Source organism: Hippopotamus amphibius, chromosome 2 (genome assembly GCF_030028045.1).
Source record: "Hippopotamus amphibius kiboko isolate mHipAmp2 chromosome 2, mHipAmp2.hap2, whole genome shotgun sequence".
Lineage (NCBI taxonomy): Eukaryota > Metazoa > Chordata > Mammalia > Artiodactyla > Hippopotamidae > Hippopotamus > Hippopotamus amphibius.
The window spans coordinates 70,265,242-70,280,531 of record NC_080187.1 but is presented as its reverse complement, the minus strand read 5'-3'; the positions used below and the strand labels follow the sequence as shown (position 1 = coordinate 70,280,531).

Sequence of the window (15,290 nt, the reverse complement as noted above, 5' to 3'; positions counted from 1 at the left end):
AAGTCTGGCTATGCTCAGTGCAACAAGAGAAAAGACAGCTGTATCTCGGACATCAGAAAGCACCAAACAGCCCTAAATTGCCTTCCCTGTCCTTTACATGATGGAGAAGTAAATGGGGGAAGCAGGAAGCCCAGAGTTGGCCCAGGCAGAGGAAGGAGAGAGGGGAGGAGAGGGAGTGGTGGGAGGAGGGGAAAGAGGGAAAAGACAGGAAGTGGGAGAGAGGGTACAAGGGTGGGTGGGAGTGGGAGAGGAGCAAGAAGGGCGACAGGGGGAGGAGCTGGGCCAGTCCTGAGGTCTAAGCAACTCTTTCACTTGCACTTCTGGAGCCTAAAAAGATCGGGTTAAATTGGAAACTATTAACTATGATACTTTCTACAGAAAACTGATTCAAAATAATGACAATAAGAAGGTGCTGTGTTTATTATCTCAGGAATGAAGACCATAGCTAGGCTGGACTCAGGCAGGGCAGGTACAGGAGAGCTCTGGCTCCACACAATGGTTACTACAGCTTCAGCTATTGAGTTTAGACAGAACATTGCTCAGAGGAAGAAGAGGGATCTTCTCCCATGGCCCCTTCTTTAAAGTCAAGAAACCTTTTCCCATAAGCCTCCCTGCAGACTCTCCCTCCAGTGTCACTGGCCAGAACTAGATTATATATCCATTACTAGAGCTATCACAGGCAGAGAATAGGATTATCATGAATAATAAGCCATTCATATTAACTCGGGTCTCCAGAACTGGGGACGAGATCACCTTCCCCTTAGTCACCTAGTGGAGAGATAGATACAGGACCACTACTCCTGGTGGTGCAAGCTGTGCAGTACAGGACTCCAGGGGACCCTATTGACATACTCACTCACTGTCATTTGTAAAGTTACTATGACAAGTTTCCAGCAGATGGCAGTAAAGTGCTTGGAAAAAGGACTGGTTTTTCTGATTCACACAAAGTCACAGTGAGGTGACAAGGTAGGTAACTAACAAAAATCAAGATATGTTAGAAGGAAGGTGGGGGTGAGGGTGGGAAACAAGGGCTTGCTTGGTAGGTAATGAGAGTCCTGCGACATAAAGTAAATAATCAAATTCATTGTAAACCTTTTAAAAGTATATGTGGTAAAATCAATTTAAAGAATTCACTCCAGGTTTAAGAAAAATTTTTAAAATCTTTATTTGATAAATTCCCAATGTAGTTACTCTGAAGAAAAAAAAAACTAAACAGATATCCTAAATGGAAAATCACTGTTTATCAATAAAAAGTTTTTAAAAATCTGTCAAGATTGATTTCTTACAAGAGCAGCAGCATTCATATGGCAAAGATTCTGCTCTCTTTCTCTCATATCAGATGATTAAGGTATATAGAATATTACTACACCTTGAAAAAAGATACTAATTGAATGGATGAAATATTATCACCAAAGATCAATCACATTATAAGGCATGATTAATTTTAAGAAATCTGAAATTTAAAGAAAGCATTAAATTTCCTTTACTATTTCTGTCTTGTATCCATAGAAGGGGAAAATATAGTTAAAACTAAATCAGCAAACAAAGGAAAAAGTTGGGAATACAGAGTAATATGTCAGGAAAAAAATTTTTTAATTAATTAACTGGCTATGTTGGGTCTTCGTTTCTTGTGTAGACTTTAGTTGCAGAGAGTGTGGGCTACTCTTTATTGCAGTGCACAGGCTTCTCATTGCCATGGCTTCTCTTGTTGCAGAGCACAGGCTCTAGGTGCATGGGCTTCGGTAGTTGTGGCACATGGGCTCAGCAGTTGTGGCTCATGGGCTCTAGAGTACAGGCTCAGTAGTTGTGGCCCATGGGATTAGCTGCTCTGCAGCACATGGGATCTTCCCGGACCAGGGATTGAACCATTGTCCCCTGCATTGGCAGGCGGATTCTTAACCACTGCACCACCAGGGAAGCCCCAGGAAAAATATTTTAAGAGAGCCTGGGTAATCAATTTTCTTATTGCTGTAACCTCTACCACCTTCTCCTAATATCAAAGCAAAATTATACAAATAATTATGTGATATAAAAATGGAAGTTCTCTTAGGATCAGTTTACACTGTGGGTCAATAATATATGCAACGTGTGCGATGAAACGGAATTCCTTTCATATCTTCCCTGTGATCACGGGCGTAGTCCCATAAGTAATAATCCAAAAGAATGGAATTGATCTCTCCACTAGTTTTTTCACCCTTTTTTTCAATAAGTTCCAGAAGACAATCCCGGATCAGCTCAACACACCAAAGTGAACACCCTCTGATTTCCACCTCTTGCCTATTCCCATATGAAAGCATTTCTCCTGCAAGACGAAAAAAGACAGAGCAAGAAGCACTAATAGTTAGTGAAATGAAATCTACTCAAAACTTTACTGTAGGACAAAACACAGTATTTAAATAGTACTCATTTTAAAATTGTACATCTCAGAATTTATTTTTGGTAATTTAAACCATTTCTAAATTCAGACATTCACTGAAAATTGCAAGTTAAGTTCCACAAGCACAGAGACCACGTCTGGCTTTGTTGTCTCAATATTCCTAGGACATAGCATAGCACCTTGCATATACTATCTACCCAATAAATATTTGCTAAATAAATATGAGGTAACTATACATTTTAAAATATGACAGCAAGATTATTAAATTATTTAAAAGAGAGGATTTATAATTTGGGTTTGATGTCAGGAAAAAAAAACATTATTGCAAAATCTGGAGGATTCCTAGGGGGCCAAATAAACAGCACCTCCCTTCCCCACTTAACACTGTCTTGGGGACACTCCAGGTACATCAAGGAAAACCTAAGAAATCAAAGTTCTTAGCTTAAGCAAGGAAAACATGATTGTGTTTGGATTCAGGATCCTTTTTGTCAGCTCTGTGTGAATATGGAGCTGCAAGCTCCTATATGACCTGCAGTCTACTCAATGCCCATCTACAGGGTATATCTGATCCTGCAGGGTGGGCACTGGCAGTGCTTTGCCAGGGAGACTAGAGTTGGGCTCATCAACTCAACTGCCTGTAAAGATAAGGCAGATAGAGTAAGTGAATGCAGCAGCCAGATGCAAACTGTGGTGAGCTAGTGAGCGTGTTCTGCCCCATGTAAAGGTAGACCCAATGTTCCTGTATTTCTCTACTCTTACAAGTCAGAAAGTTGATTTTCATGTGAAATACCCTACTTGTCAAGTGTTGATAACTAATTAAAAATTGCTTAAAACACTGTTCAAGCCAAACAAAACACATCTGCAAGCTATATTTGGCCTCTGGCCACCAATCTGTACCACTGCTCAGAGCTTCACAGTACCTGAGAGGCCCTGTGAACCACTGAGACCTAGGGAAAATGTCCCAGCCCCACTAAGTTCCACTATGTCACCTAGGACCTTAATTAATGTCCCCTCCATCCATCTCTCCCTGATCCCTGGGGCAGGTGGAAGAGCAGACAATGGCTGTGTTCCTCGATTTCCTTACTTTGGCCCAGGTGCCAGCATACAAACCCATCCTTCAGTTCTCTTGCGAATCAATTTGCCAGATTTGCCAAATCAACCATGACAGTGAATCTGGAGGTAGATAGCACCACTCAAGTAGAGCCATTACATAAGACCACTGCCCCAGCTAACAACTAGACCTTGAGCCAGAGGCACTCAGCTAAGCAACACTTAAATTCCTGACCCATAGAAACTGTGAGATAATAAATGTTTCTTAAGTCATTAAATATAAGCATAATTTGTTACACAGTAACAAATAACTTTAGTGTTGAACTGTGTTCCTCCTCATCCTTCCCCTCCAAAATACATTCAAGTCCTAACTCCTGGTACCTGTGAATGTGGCCTTACTCATAAATAAGAGTCTTTGCAGATGTAATCTAGTTAAGATGAGGTCATACTGGGTTAGGGTGGACCTTCAATGCCGTGACTGCTGTCTTCATTTAAAAAAGGAGAGGATACAAAGAGAGGAGACAGACAGGGAAGAAAACCATGGTTGGAGTGATGTGGCTACAAAGCTAAGGAATTGCTGGAAGCCACCAGAAGCTAGGAAGAGGCAAGGAAGGATTCTTCCCAAGACACTTCAGAGGGAGTATGGCCCTGCCAATACCTTGATTTCAGACTTCGAGCCTCCAGAGATGTGAGAGAATAAATCTCTATTGTTTTAAGCAATCAAGTTAGTGATAATTTGTTATGTCAGCCATAAGGAAACCAACAAAAGTAACTAATACAGCAACTTATAGTATGGGAGAGGACATGGACTTTGAAACAGAAAAAGGATGAAACCATTTGAGAGGACTGACGTAGATTAGAGTCAGGGAAGGTAACCTGGCCAACATATCAGGCCTAAAAGTCAGCCTTAGAATGACAATGAAGAGTCTAATTTAGCCAAACTGCACTGTCAGTCTTCATAACTGGCTTAAAAATATGCCTTTAGTGAAGTGATGGGCTAAAGATAAAACAAAAAGAAATCTAAGTAGGGATGCCCTGGAGATACCTGGAAGAAAAGAGAAGGATTATACGTGTAGTATATCCTCAAGTTTGGAAAAAGTATCACTGGAGACCAGTTAGGAAGGTTCCACACCTCATCTAATCAAGCTGTATGGTTCTAGATTTCACTTAAGATAATTTAAAAAAATCAGTGTCCTAGACTTCTGTGTGCTTCTTTATATTTATAGGTTCTATTGATAGTTCTACTCTAGTTTGCTTGCAAAGTACTTCCTGGAAAAAAATAATTCCAACTTTGCTTAAATAAAGTAAGAGGCAAAGGAATTTGTTCCCCCTATGTCAAACTAGCTAAGGATAGTTCAAAGCTGGACATAATACGAGGCAGTAACAGCTGCAGCTGGACATCTGGAAAAGAGCCTCTGGAGGTGAAATGGATGGCAGAAGAAAAGTCAGACAACTCTGTACAACTATGCTTGGTGATCCCTTCTCAGAGTTTTTTTCACAGTAGCAGAGACAACTGGGTGCTCTAAAAATTCAGGAGAAAAGAGATGGAAAAATCATGAAGAATCAGGAAAAGCTATGTGGAAGAGGTAACATTTGAACTAAGCTTTTGTGGATATGTAGGATTTGAATTGAAAAAAAAAAATGTGGGTGAGGGAAACCAGACAAAAGAGTGTTTATAGAGATAGGAATGAACATTCTATATATATATTGACCAAAAAAAAAAGATCAACTGAATATGGCTGTAGGTAGAAGCCCTGACTGCTAAATGTCCCTTTAAAGGTATCCAACAATTAATGACCCTGGACATAAACATTATGACATAAAATAGCTTGTTATTTTTCCAATGAGGAAATGGGCAAAAGAGATTGCCCAAGGCTGCATAAAAACCTGGTAGAGGCAACCATAGGTATAATGGTACTTTTATACGCTGTTATTCTTATTTTGGGTGACTGAAATCTATTTCACAGGAGAAAATTATTCAGTCATAAAAACTAATTCTTTTAAAAATAAAGAAAAACATAGCTGAAAACACTGGACCTAAAAGAGAAATTAACATGAAAACTGTACAATATAATTATTTTCCTTATACAAAGAAATGTTTAAAAAAAAACCAAAAAGCTACTTTTCATCCAAACACAATTATCTATATAGATATATTATAATAAGGTTCCCACTCTTGGGGATCAATAATCAAACCCAAAAATGGTAAATAAATATGCCTAGGAAAGTGAGTGACTTGTACAAGATAAGCCCATGACAGACCATGGAGCCTCCTAACTCAAAATCCAGTCCATATTACCTATTTCTCAGCCCACCTTTTATTTCACAGTGTAGTGTACTCTTTAGCTTACTTAACACTCCTTAAACACAAACCTGAACTGCCTTAGTGTTGCACACCTTCACATGACATAAATTTAGGTTTCATTTCATTGTAAGACTCTGAAATGATGACATCCAAATAGTATGATTTCCAACAATATCTATATTCCACAGTATAAGCAACAAAAAGCAATGTCCTCTGTAATTTAATTGCCCTTGCATTCTTCTTTACATGTACTTTTAACAATAATCGTGTTTTGTTTTGTTTTTAAGGAAAGAAGACCTTTTGTGAAAAAAACTAGACAAAGACTCAACATCAATTGATAGTATAACAAAGAATGTCTTAATTAAGCTGGCAAACCTTTGAGAAGCTTCTCCAGTAGTTCATCAGAGTATTTCAGGGCTCCCAGGTAAAGAAGAACCTGAGGTAATCTATAGTCAGCAAACATGGTGATACTGGAGATGTCCTTAAAGCAGCCGTCTCCTTTTCCCTCTAATACACTCCACGTATCTGCCACGAGAATTTGGGCCCGTTTGTAAAAAGAAATTCTTTTTCCCTGATGAGTGAAGAGAATATAAATGTTACCTGGGTATGTGAAAGCTTTATGTGTGCTATTAAAAAAAAGGCATACTCAGAAAACATTTTCAAGGGTAGAATAATCTTACTATTTGGTAAGAATTTATAGACCTTTTACAGAAAAAAATAAGGGAGTCTAATAAATACTAAATTATCTCTATCACTCCAAATTTACTTCCTATATTTTTCAAAGCACATAAAATACAATTTATGTAACCATGGCACTATTCAATGGCATTACTTCATACAGATACTTCCGTGTCACTATAATCCACCTGCTCGCTATCATTAAGGGCTAGGTAGTATTTCTTTAGAAAGTTTCTTAAGTTAAAAAATATGTATATGTTTTTCTGATTGCAACATAATTCATGTTAATTGTATAAAATATAGAAGCATATAAAGAAGAAAATAATAATTCCTGAATTTGCCTCTTAAGAGAATTACAATATCCATTTTTGACTGTTTCCTTTCAGATAAAATGATTAACTTATTTCACAGATAAAGACACAACTGAGATTGATCACTAGCTAGAATTTATCAAGTCTATCTTTTTTGGAAATGGTCCAAGTTAACATGTAAGTCCATATAACAAAATTAGTTACCGATTATATCTATACATGGAAGAAACAAATTTAATCAGGCATTATAAGATAATGGGTCATGACAGAGTGAAGTGAGTCAGAAAGAGAAAAACAAATATTGCATATTAACACATATATGCAGAATATAGAAAAATGGGACATATCAACTGGTTTGCAAGGCAGAAACAGAGACACAGATGTAGAGAACAAACATATGGACATCAAGTGGGGAAAAATGTTTGGGGGGAATGAATTGGGAGATTGGGATTGCCATATATACATTACTAATAAGAAAAAAAATCAAATTGTACACTTTAAATACATACAGTTTATTGCATGTCAACTGTATCTCAATAAAAGTTCTTAAAGAAAAAAATAAATTAATAAGATAATGGGTCATGGACTTCCCTGGTGGCACAGTGGTTAAGAATCTGCCTGCCAATGTAGGGGACACAGGTTCAAGCCCTGATCCGGGAAGATCCCACTTGCCACAGAGCAACTAAGCCTGTGCGCCAAAACTACTGAGCCTGTGCTCTAGAGCCTTTGAGCCACAACTACTGAGCCCACATGCTGCAACTACTGAAGCCCGTGCACCCTAGAGCCCATGCTCTGCAACAAGAGAAGCCACTGAAATGAAAAGCCTGTGCAGAGTGCACTGCAACAAGGAGTAGCCCCCGCTCGCCACATCTAGAGAAAGTTTGCACATGGCAACAAAGACCCAACACAGCCAAAATATGAATTAATTTAAAAAAAAAGATAATAGGTCATAATTTAACTAAAAAATCCTCTATAGGGAATTCCCTGATAGTCCAGTGGTTAATACTCCACGCTCCCAATGCAACACCCAGGTTCGATCCCTGGTCAGGGGACTAGGTCCCACATGAATGCCGCAACTAAGAGCCTACATGCCGCAACTAAGATCCAATGCAGCCAAATAAATGAATAAAATAAATAAATATTTTTAAAAATTCTCTATGAAACTACAAATGCTCATTAGCATTGACTATGGAGAAAAACAGATAATTACACTCTACTCCTAGTCCTAAAACCAATGCTAATAACCTCAAATCATCTTTTATAACTGCTAGTCTGCTAAATATGAATAATCAGTATCACTGGCTCCCAAAATACATTCTGACCACCTTGAAGAATGTTTTTGTTGCTGCTGTTGTTTTTTAAACTTTCTCTCTCTCTCTTTCTCTCTTTATGGCTGTCTTGGGTCTTTGTTGCTGTGCCTGGGCTTTCTCTAGTTGTAGCGAGTGGGGGCTACTCTTTGTTGTGGTGCTCGGGCTTCTCATTGCAGTGGCTTCTCTTGTTGTGGAGCATGGGCTCCAGGTGCGTGGGCTTCCGTAGTTGTGGCACGTGGGCTTAGTAGCTGTAGCTCTCAGGCTCCAGAGCACAGGCTCAGTAGTTGTGGTGTGGGCCTAGTTGCTCCACGGCATGTGGGATCTTCCCGGACCAGGGATCAAACCCTGTCCCCTGCATTGGCAGGTAGATTGTTAACCACTGTGCCACCAGGGAAGACCTTGGAGAATGTTTTAATAAGTAAATGACATAAAGAAGTAAATAAAAAATGAAATTAAATTCTTCAAGGAAAGGCTCCAAATAAAAATTCTTTAAGATGATATTAAAAAAAAGATGACATATGATATAGATTCCTTTAACTAAAAAAAAAAAAATCCAATGCCACACTGTCCTAATGAGAATTAATCTAATATTGCTTAACCTTAAAGTGTACCCCTTGCAATCAACCCAGACCTACTTTTACTAAGTAAACTACATTTTCTTTCTTTTTTTTTTTTTAAACTGAATTTTCTAAAGCCACCACTAAAAAACTGGGTTTCTTGTTTTCTAGGACAAACACATACTCATTTTTTGACATAGTGTTAAGACTATAAATTGCACTGAGTGCTGGGGGAACAAATCACCACTAAGAAATATCCCTATGTCGTGTAGTAATAATGTATATTCCCAAACCTATCAAAATATGACAATCTGACAGCTGTTCCCCTACATACACTGGACTTATATATGGTAACTAGGTTTCAAGTCCACTTTATCAAACAGTAAGGCATAAAACTTAATTTGCAAAATAAAACTTTCAAACAAAATTATTATATCATAATATTTACTATAATAGGAGTTATTTCCTGTTTTTAACAAGATTCATAGAGCAAACTGGAAAAATCTAGGAATCAGACTTATATAACAAAATCAGTGCTAGCATCTAACAAAACACAAATTGTCACATCATGAGCACTACTTCCATGGTAGCCAACCCATATATCATAAAGATTAGATTACAGTAACCTAAAATGAAAATGAAAACAAATTCAAGTGAGGAATCTAAAAGTAAATTCAAATCACCTATAAAACATTTTCTTAACAAGCTGATATGGTTTTTAGTAACCAAATTCTACGTCTCTAAAATATTAACTGATATCACTGAAAATATGAGTAAATCCCCAAATAACAATTTCCCTACATGTTTCATGATATTGCTTTGCAAATAAAATATTTTCAAAATAGTATCTTAATAAAATAATTATCAATGTAAAATTCTATAACCATGAGTTGATTTTCTGCAACAAACTTATCATGAACAAATTCGAAAGGTCAAGAATTACAAATGCTTAAGAGTAACATAAATTGTTATCAGTTAAAATATCAAAAAAGGTCATGCTTTTCAAGTTATTTATCAGTACATTAGCATAAAGGAAGCCAATCTATTCATTAGGATATTTATATAGTTACTGAATAGTCTAAATCAGGATCACTTGACGAGCTTAAAAAAAATAGTTCTTTTACCCAGAGATCAGAATCTGTAAGGGTGGTGCTTTGGAAATGTATCTGAACTCTAAAGCTTCCTTACTGATTCTGAGGCACAGCCAGGCTGGGAAATCATTGATCTAAATCTGTCTCATTTAGACAAATTTTCTAATTTCATTAATTTGTTCATAATGTCTAAAAATGAATGATAATCTCAGTAAAAAAGTATAACATTAAAAACAATTGTAACTATTTTTATGTAACTTGCTGAAGATTCAAAAATATAGCAACCAATACCATGACCATTTCCTGAAGGAGTAGGGAAAAGGGCACCCCAATATGCTGCTTACCATCCTTCTTATCGTCTTTCTAGAGAAGAGGTACCATTTTTATAGATTACAAGCCTGGAAATCCTGGCCAGGCTCTAGCTCAGTAATCCCATTACTAGGAATCCATTCTAAGAAAATAACTGTGGGTGTGAACTATTGTACAATATAGATTATTATATAAAACTGAAAATAAGATAAAAAATTCAATTAAAAAATAAAACTGTGTATCAATTATTGTGGTAAAATAGTTTGGGGAAATAATTATGGTAATGTCCATCCATACAGTGGAACACTGTGAAGCCATTAAGAATAGTAGTATGCAATAAAATTGTGCTGTGAAAGAAGTTTTATTGACATAGATACTCATAATATGTTAATTTAAAAACAGTTTATATAGCATAATTCTCCCCCACTCATATGTATACATATTCACCCACACAGTGAAAAAGAACAAATTGTGAACAGTGTTATCTCTTGGCAGAATAAAGACTGCTTCTCTGTACTTTCCAAATTCTATAATTAATCTGTTTTACTTTTGCAATTACAAAATTTTAAAATATGGATTAAAAGACATTTTATTTTAGCACTTTCTGAATTCAGAAGCAGTATCAAAGTTCATTAGAATTCCTTTAGACTTAGAATTAATTGAGCAAAGTGCTTTAACTATTTGCATATCTTTTAAATGAGTATGCAAAGGTAACTGTAAATTAACTAATTAAAGGCTTAAGTGAACACCCACTATATGCTCAGTGTTATGTTAGGAATCACATGGGTTCCAGAAACAGTACTTTTGGGTAACAATAATGATAATCTTATGAAAAAATAAATGAAAAAACATAATACTCCTTTAAGAAAGTGTTAAAATGTTTAGGTCTGATTTTTGTTACATTTTGGGGATTTTTTCTGTAAGAATGTATTTTAGAAATAAGTACTGATGGAAAATGGTTTAATTTTCATTTTAAAATGTATCAGCCTTAAAATTAATCTATATCCTGGTACAGTTTTTAATTGAACTTTTCAGCATATATAACAAATCAAAAGAAAGCACTATGCTGTAAATAAAAGAGATAATTCAGCAAATGCTTACTAAATCAATATTATAATCTACCAAAAAAATCACTCCTTTCCTTCACAAAAACAAAAATTCAGGACAACCTGAAAGTAAACAAACTACATGGTGTCCTGATTCATTCCATCCTAAAGTCATGTTAAATTTAATCTTAGCCCTCCTTCTACAACAAGCATGTCAGTTCTGGAATATATAGATTCTTAGCCACATGAATGGCAGTTTGATTTCTTTTACACACTGTTTAATACATTTATAAATGGTCAGGATGATGGACCAAGGAACTTGATCCAAATTTCCTGAAAAACAGGGTTGAAATGACATACTTTAAAGACAAAGATAAATCTAAAAATAACCTCTGCATTAGTAAAATGGTTCCTCAGAAGAAGTGAAGTTCAACAGTGGCCTAGGGCCTCTTTCCCAGGAACTACCTCTGTCCCATCCATTCTAGTCTCCACAGCCACACTTAACTGGTCATAATCCATGCCAGGTCAATCAGTCTTTGCCCAGGAGTTTTAGAACTGCAAGCGAGAAAGTTTCTCCCTCTCTCCCTGGTGGCTGAAGCCATAAAACGCGAAATTTTGGAGAGTATACAGAATGTTCATCATTTTAAAAGTACACCTACTTAAACTTTTTTATACCATAAAGCAAATAATACTGTGCAAGCACCCTGTGCATGAAAAAGAAAACACATACTATATATACATTAGAACTCAGAGAGAAATATATTTTATTAGAGAGAATTTAGTATACATCTTTATACTCATCCAATAAAGTAAATTTTTTTAAGTACTAAAAGGACCTCATTATTCCTAGGTGACAACATCATGTTGAAGGTCTAGTGTTTTTTCAGGTTTGAAACATTTTAAAGGACAAAGAGAAAAGGACAAAAGAATAAAGGAAATACACTGATTAGAACACATTAAGAAATGTCTTTGAAACACTATTTAATAATTTTGTTACTGTTCCTTTGTTCCATAAGGAAAAAATTTCAAAATTAAAATTTTTATTCTCAAAAGGAGTTCTGGAAGTAAAAGAGTTAACTACGAGAAGATAATTAAGAACTCTAAAATCCCCAACAGAAGCAACTTACCTCAAACTGAGTCACATCTCTGTAAGAAGGAAAGCTTTCAACTACCAGGTGCAATAACTTCTGAGCACTTTTATCACTTTTTCGGACACAATTAAGAAAAGAACCTTCAAATTTCTCAAGCAGAATTTTCCCGGTTTCATTAAGAATCCTTTGCCTCTCTTCTATCAAAGGCATGGGAACGTCTGTGTCAGAACGGAGTATATGCCGAACCTCATCCAGGGTCACTGTGGCATAGTACGAAGCACTAGTTATTGGTATCCCTTAGGAAGAAAAGAAAATGCAGAGCAACAACGTCATACTTTTACATTCACTAAGCCCTTGCTTTTCCAACACACAATTAAAATGAAACCACGTAACTGCTACAGGAATGCACTAAAACTGGATGAATAATTTAAAAAGTAGAACCCTCATTCTCTATTTGTTCATCTGTACTTATTCACCCACTTCTAACAACTGTAATATTACATCAGATGTATTTTGACTCTGTAAAATGTGTTACAGTATCTGCCCTCAGAGGTCATCAAAGTGGCGTTCTTTAGAAAACTGACTTTTCGACTTAGCTGCGACAATGATAAATAGTAGAGTCACTTCCCACCGAATAAAGATTTCATGCCAGCCGCTTCTCACACTTTAAGCAGAGGTACCGGCAATGAAGAACTTCAAGTTCGCCTTATCCACACATTATTCCATCTCCCCACCCGCTCTGGGGGACCCTCCCAGTAAACGGAAACCTCAAAGCTGCTGGGTCTGACCGGGAGAAGGGCAACCAACCTTCGTCCAGGGCTCTGTTGACCGCGGCGCACAAGGACCAGTACCCAGTGTACATCTTCCCCCCGTACCCCACCAGACATTTGTGCTCGTCACGCTCCGACCAGAAGGAGAAGTTGAGCGTGTCTGTGACGAACACCCAGTTAACGGCGGCCTCGTCGGCCGCCCTGGGGTTCAGCTCGTGAAGGGCCTTCCAGCCTCCCACGCGCAGCTCGGGCCCCGCGGCCTTGGCCAGCAGCAGCTCGGCCACCCTCCGCACGCCTCCGCCGTCAATGAACACATCGCGACTATTCTCAGCAATGAACTTTGCGGACTCCCTGGGAGTCAGAAGCCCGTCCATCCCGCCCCTCCCCTGTGGAAAGGGACCCGACGCTTTCGCCCGTGGGCTGGCCAAACTCTCTTCCCTTTCTAGCTGGGGCAAGGGCCAGGGTCCCCTACGACTCTCCCTCCCTTCCCACCGCGGGATCGCCGCCCTAAAAGGCTCCTGCCCTCTCAGACAGGCTAGGAGAACCGACTGGCCCCGGACGCCAGACCCCGTAGAGCCCCGCGCGCACCACCGGGAAACTGTGCAGACCGCTGGGCCGGGCGCCGGGCCGAGGCCTCAGGCACTTCCGGGAGGGCGACCCCGCCCCCTCGCGCCCGGGCGCGCGCCCGGGACCCGCTTCCGGTTCTGAAGCTTCGGAAATAATGGCCTCGGGGTGTTCGGCGCGCGCCGGCCGGGAGTTGCCCACCCTGAGACGTGCGGCTCAGCGGTTTTGCGGGTGCTCCCACCCTCCCTCGGGTGCGTGCGCCGCTGTGGCCCGAATCGCGATGAGTCCAAGCGGTGTACTGCGTTGTCCTCACTCGGCTCTGGTCCCTCTCTCCACGGAGGGTGAAGTCTGGCCAAGACAGCCTTGGCGAGGCCCTGCATCCAGTTCCTGGGCCGCGAGGAGCTTTCTGGCCGCGGGTCTCGGTGCGGGGTGCAGAGCCACCCCTAGAGTACTGCAGGCTCGGCGGTTCTCCCCATCCCCATCCCCCAGGCAGGCCACTTCTTTGCTGAATCCTGGCTCATTCGGAGGTTTAGGATTAGTTGGAATGTTTGGAGAAAAGGATGAGGAAACAAGTGTGTTAAATTGTTAAATTAAGTTGTGTGGGACTTCCCTGGTGGCACAGTGGTTAACAATCTACCTGCCAATGCAGGAGACACGGGTTTGATCCCTGGTCCAGGAAGATCCCACATGTTGCAGAGCAACTAAGCCTGTGCGCCACAACTATTGAGCCCATGTGCTGCAACTACTGAAGCCCACGTGCCTAGAGCCTGTGCTGTGCAACAAGAGAAGCGACAGGCAATGAGGAGCCCACATCACAACAAAGAGTAGCACCGCCCCCCTCCCACCCCCACCAGCTGGAGACAGCCTGTATGCAGCAAGGAAGACCCAACACAGCCAATTAATTAATTTAATTAATTAATATTGTGTGCCTGGGTTTGTGCTTGAAGCCCAAATCCCTTTTAGTCTCCAGCCATGTCAAAAGCAGCAATTGTAATCCCCATTTTTTTGTAAGAGAAGCCAAGTGGTTCAGGGCTTAGTCCCTAATCACAGCAGTGGTCTGGGCTGAGATTTGATCTCCAAGTCGAAGGCACTTTCCACAAACCAAGCTCACCAATGCCAACCATCCTGGTCAAGTAAGGGACTATGTCAGTGGCTCTAACCAACTCAAGAGACATTAATATTATACGATATAAGTATCACCTTACAGCCGCAAATTTAACAAAAGAGAACACACACATACACTTTCTAGCAGCATTAGGAGAGAGATTTAGGAGTCAATTTAGTGATCTAAGTTTGCCTAGTGATGAAATTTTAGTATAGAGGCATGAATTTTTTTCATCTGCAGAGACTTAAATCTCCAAGGATCAAATAAAACATTCACATCTTTGAAAATCAACTATTAAAAATAATCATCAGGGACTTCCTAGGTGGCGCAGTGGTTAAGAATCCGCCTGCCAGAAATAGAGACCCAGATGTAGAAAACAAACATATGGACACCAAGTGGGGAAAGCAGGGAGGGTTGGTGGGGGAATGAATTGGGAGATTGGGATACCAAATTGTACACTCTAAATATATGCAGTTTATTGTATGTTAACTGTATCTCAATAAAAGTTCTTAAAAAGAAAAAAAAAAGAATCAGCCTGCCAATGCAGGGGACGTGGGTTTGAGCCCTGCTCCCGGAAGATTCCACCTGCTGTGGAGCAACTGAGCCTATGTGCCACAACTACTGAGCCTATGCTCTAGTGGCCATAAGCCACAACTATTGAGCCCATGTGCTGCAACTATTGAAGCCCACGTGCCTAGAGCCCGTGCTCTGCAACAAGAGAAGCCA

The 15,290-nt window shown here is 39.4% G+C and overlaps 1 protein-coding gene across 2 annotated transcripts; it reads right to left on the bottom strand.

The window, feature by feature from the left end:
- Positions 1-1,153: 1,153 nt before the first annotated feature.
- QNG1 (Q-nucleotide N-glycosylase 1) lies at positions 1,154-13,528 on the bottom strand. 2 transcript variants are annotated; one of them, XM_057725073.1, is made up of 4 exons: positions 12,933-13,514; positions 12,162-12,421; positions 6,108-6,303; positions 1,154-2,302 (listed from the first exon to the last, which is right to left on the bottom strand). In XM_057725073.1, the coding sequence occupies exons 1-4, from the start codon at positions 13,267-13,269 to the stop codon at positions 2,070-2,072; spliced, it is 1,026 nt and encodes a 341-aa protein (XP_057581056.1). In that variant the 5' UTR covers positions 13,270-13,514; the 3' UTR covers positions 1,154-2,069. The 2 variants fall into 2 exon arrangements, with proteins under 2 accessions (XP_057581056.1, XP_057581057.1); XM_057725074.1 differs by having other exon boundaries at positions 1,155-2,302; positions 13,484-13,528.
- Positions 13,529-15,290: the final 1,762 nt, after the last annotated feature.

What these genes read in the sequence shown, in the direction of transcription:
- QNG1 (XM_057725073.1), bottom strand. Translation starts at nt 13,269, where the DNA reads ATGGACGGGCTTCTGACTCCCAGGGAGTCCGCAAAGTTCATTGCTGAG. An exon ending in GAGATGTGACTCAGTTTGAG is followed by an intron (nt 6,304 to 12,161) that starts GTAAGTTGCTTC and finishes TTCACTCATCAG; the next exon opens with GGAAAAAGAATTTCTTTTTA. An exon ending in ACTGGAGAAGCTTCTCAAAG is followed by an intron (nt 2,303 to 6,107) that starts GTTTGCCAGCTT and finishes TTCGTCTTGCAG; the next exon opens with GAGAAATGCTTTCATATGGG.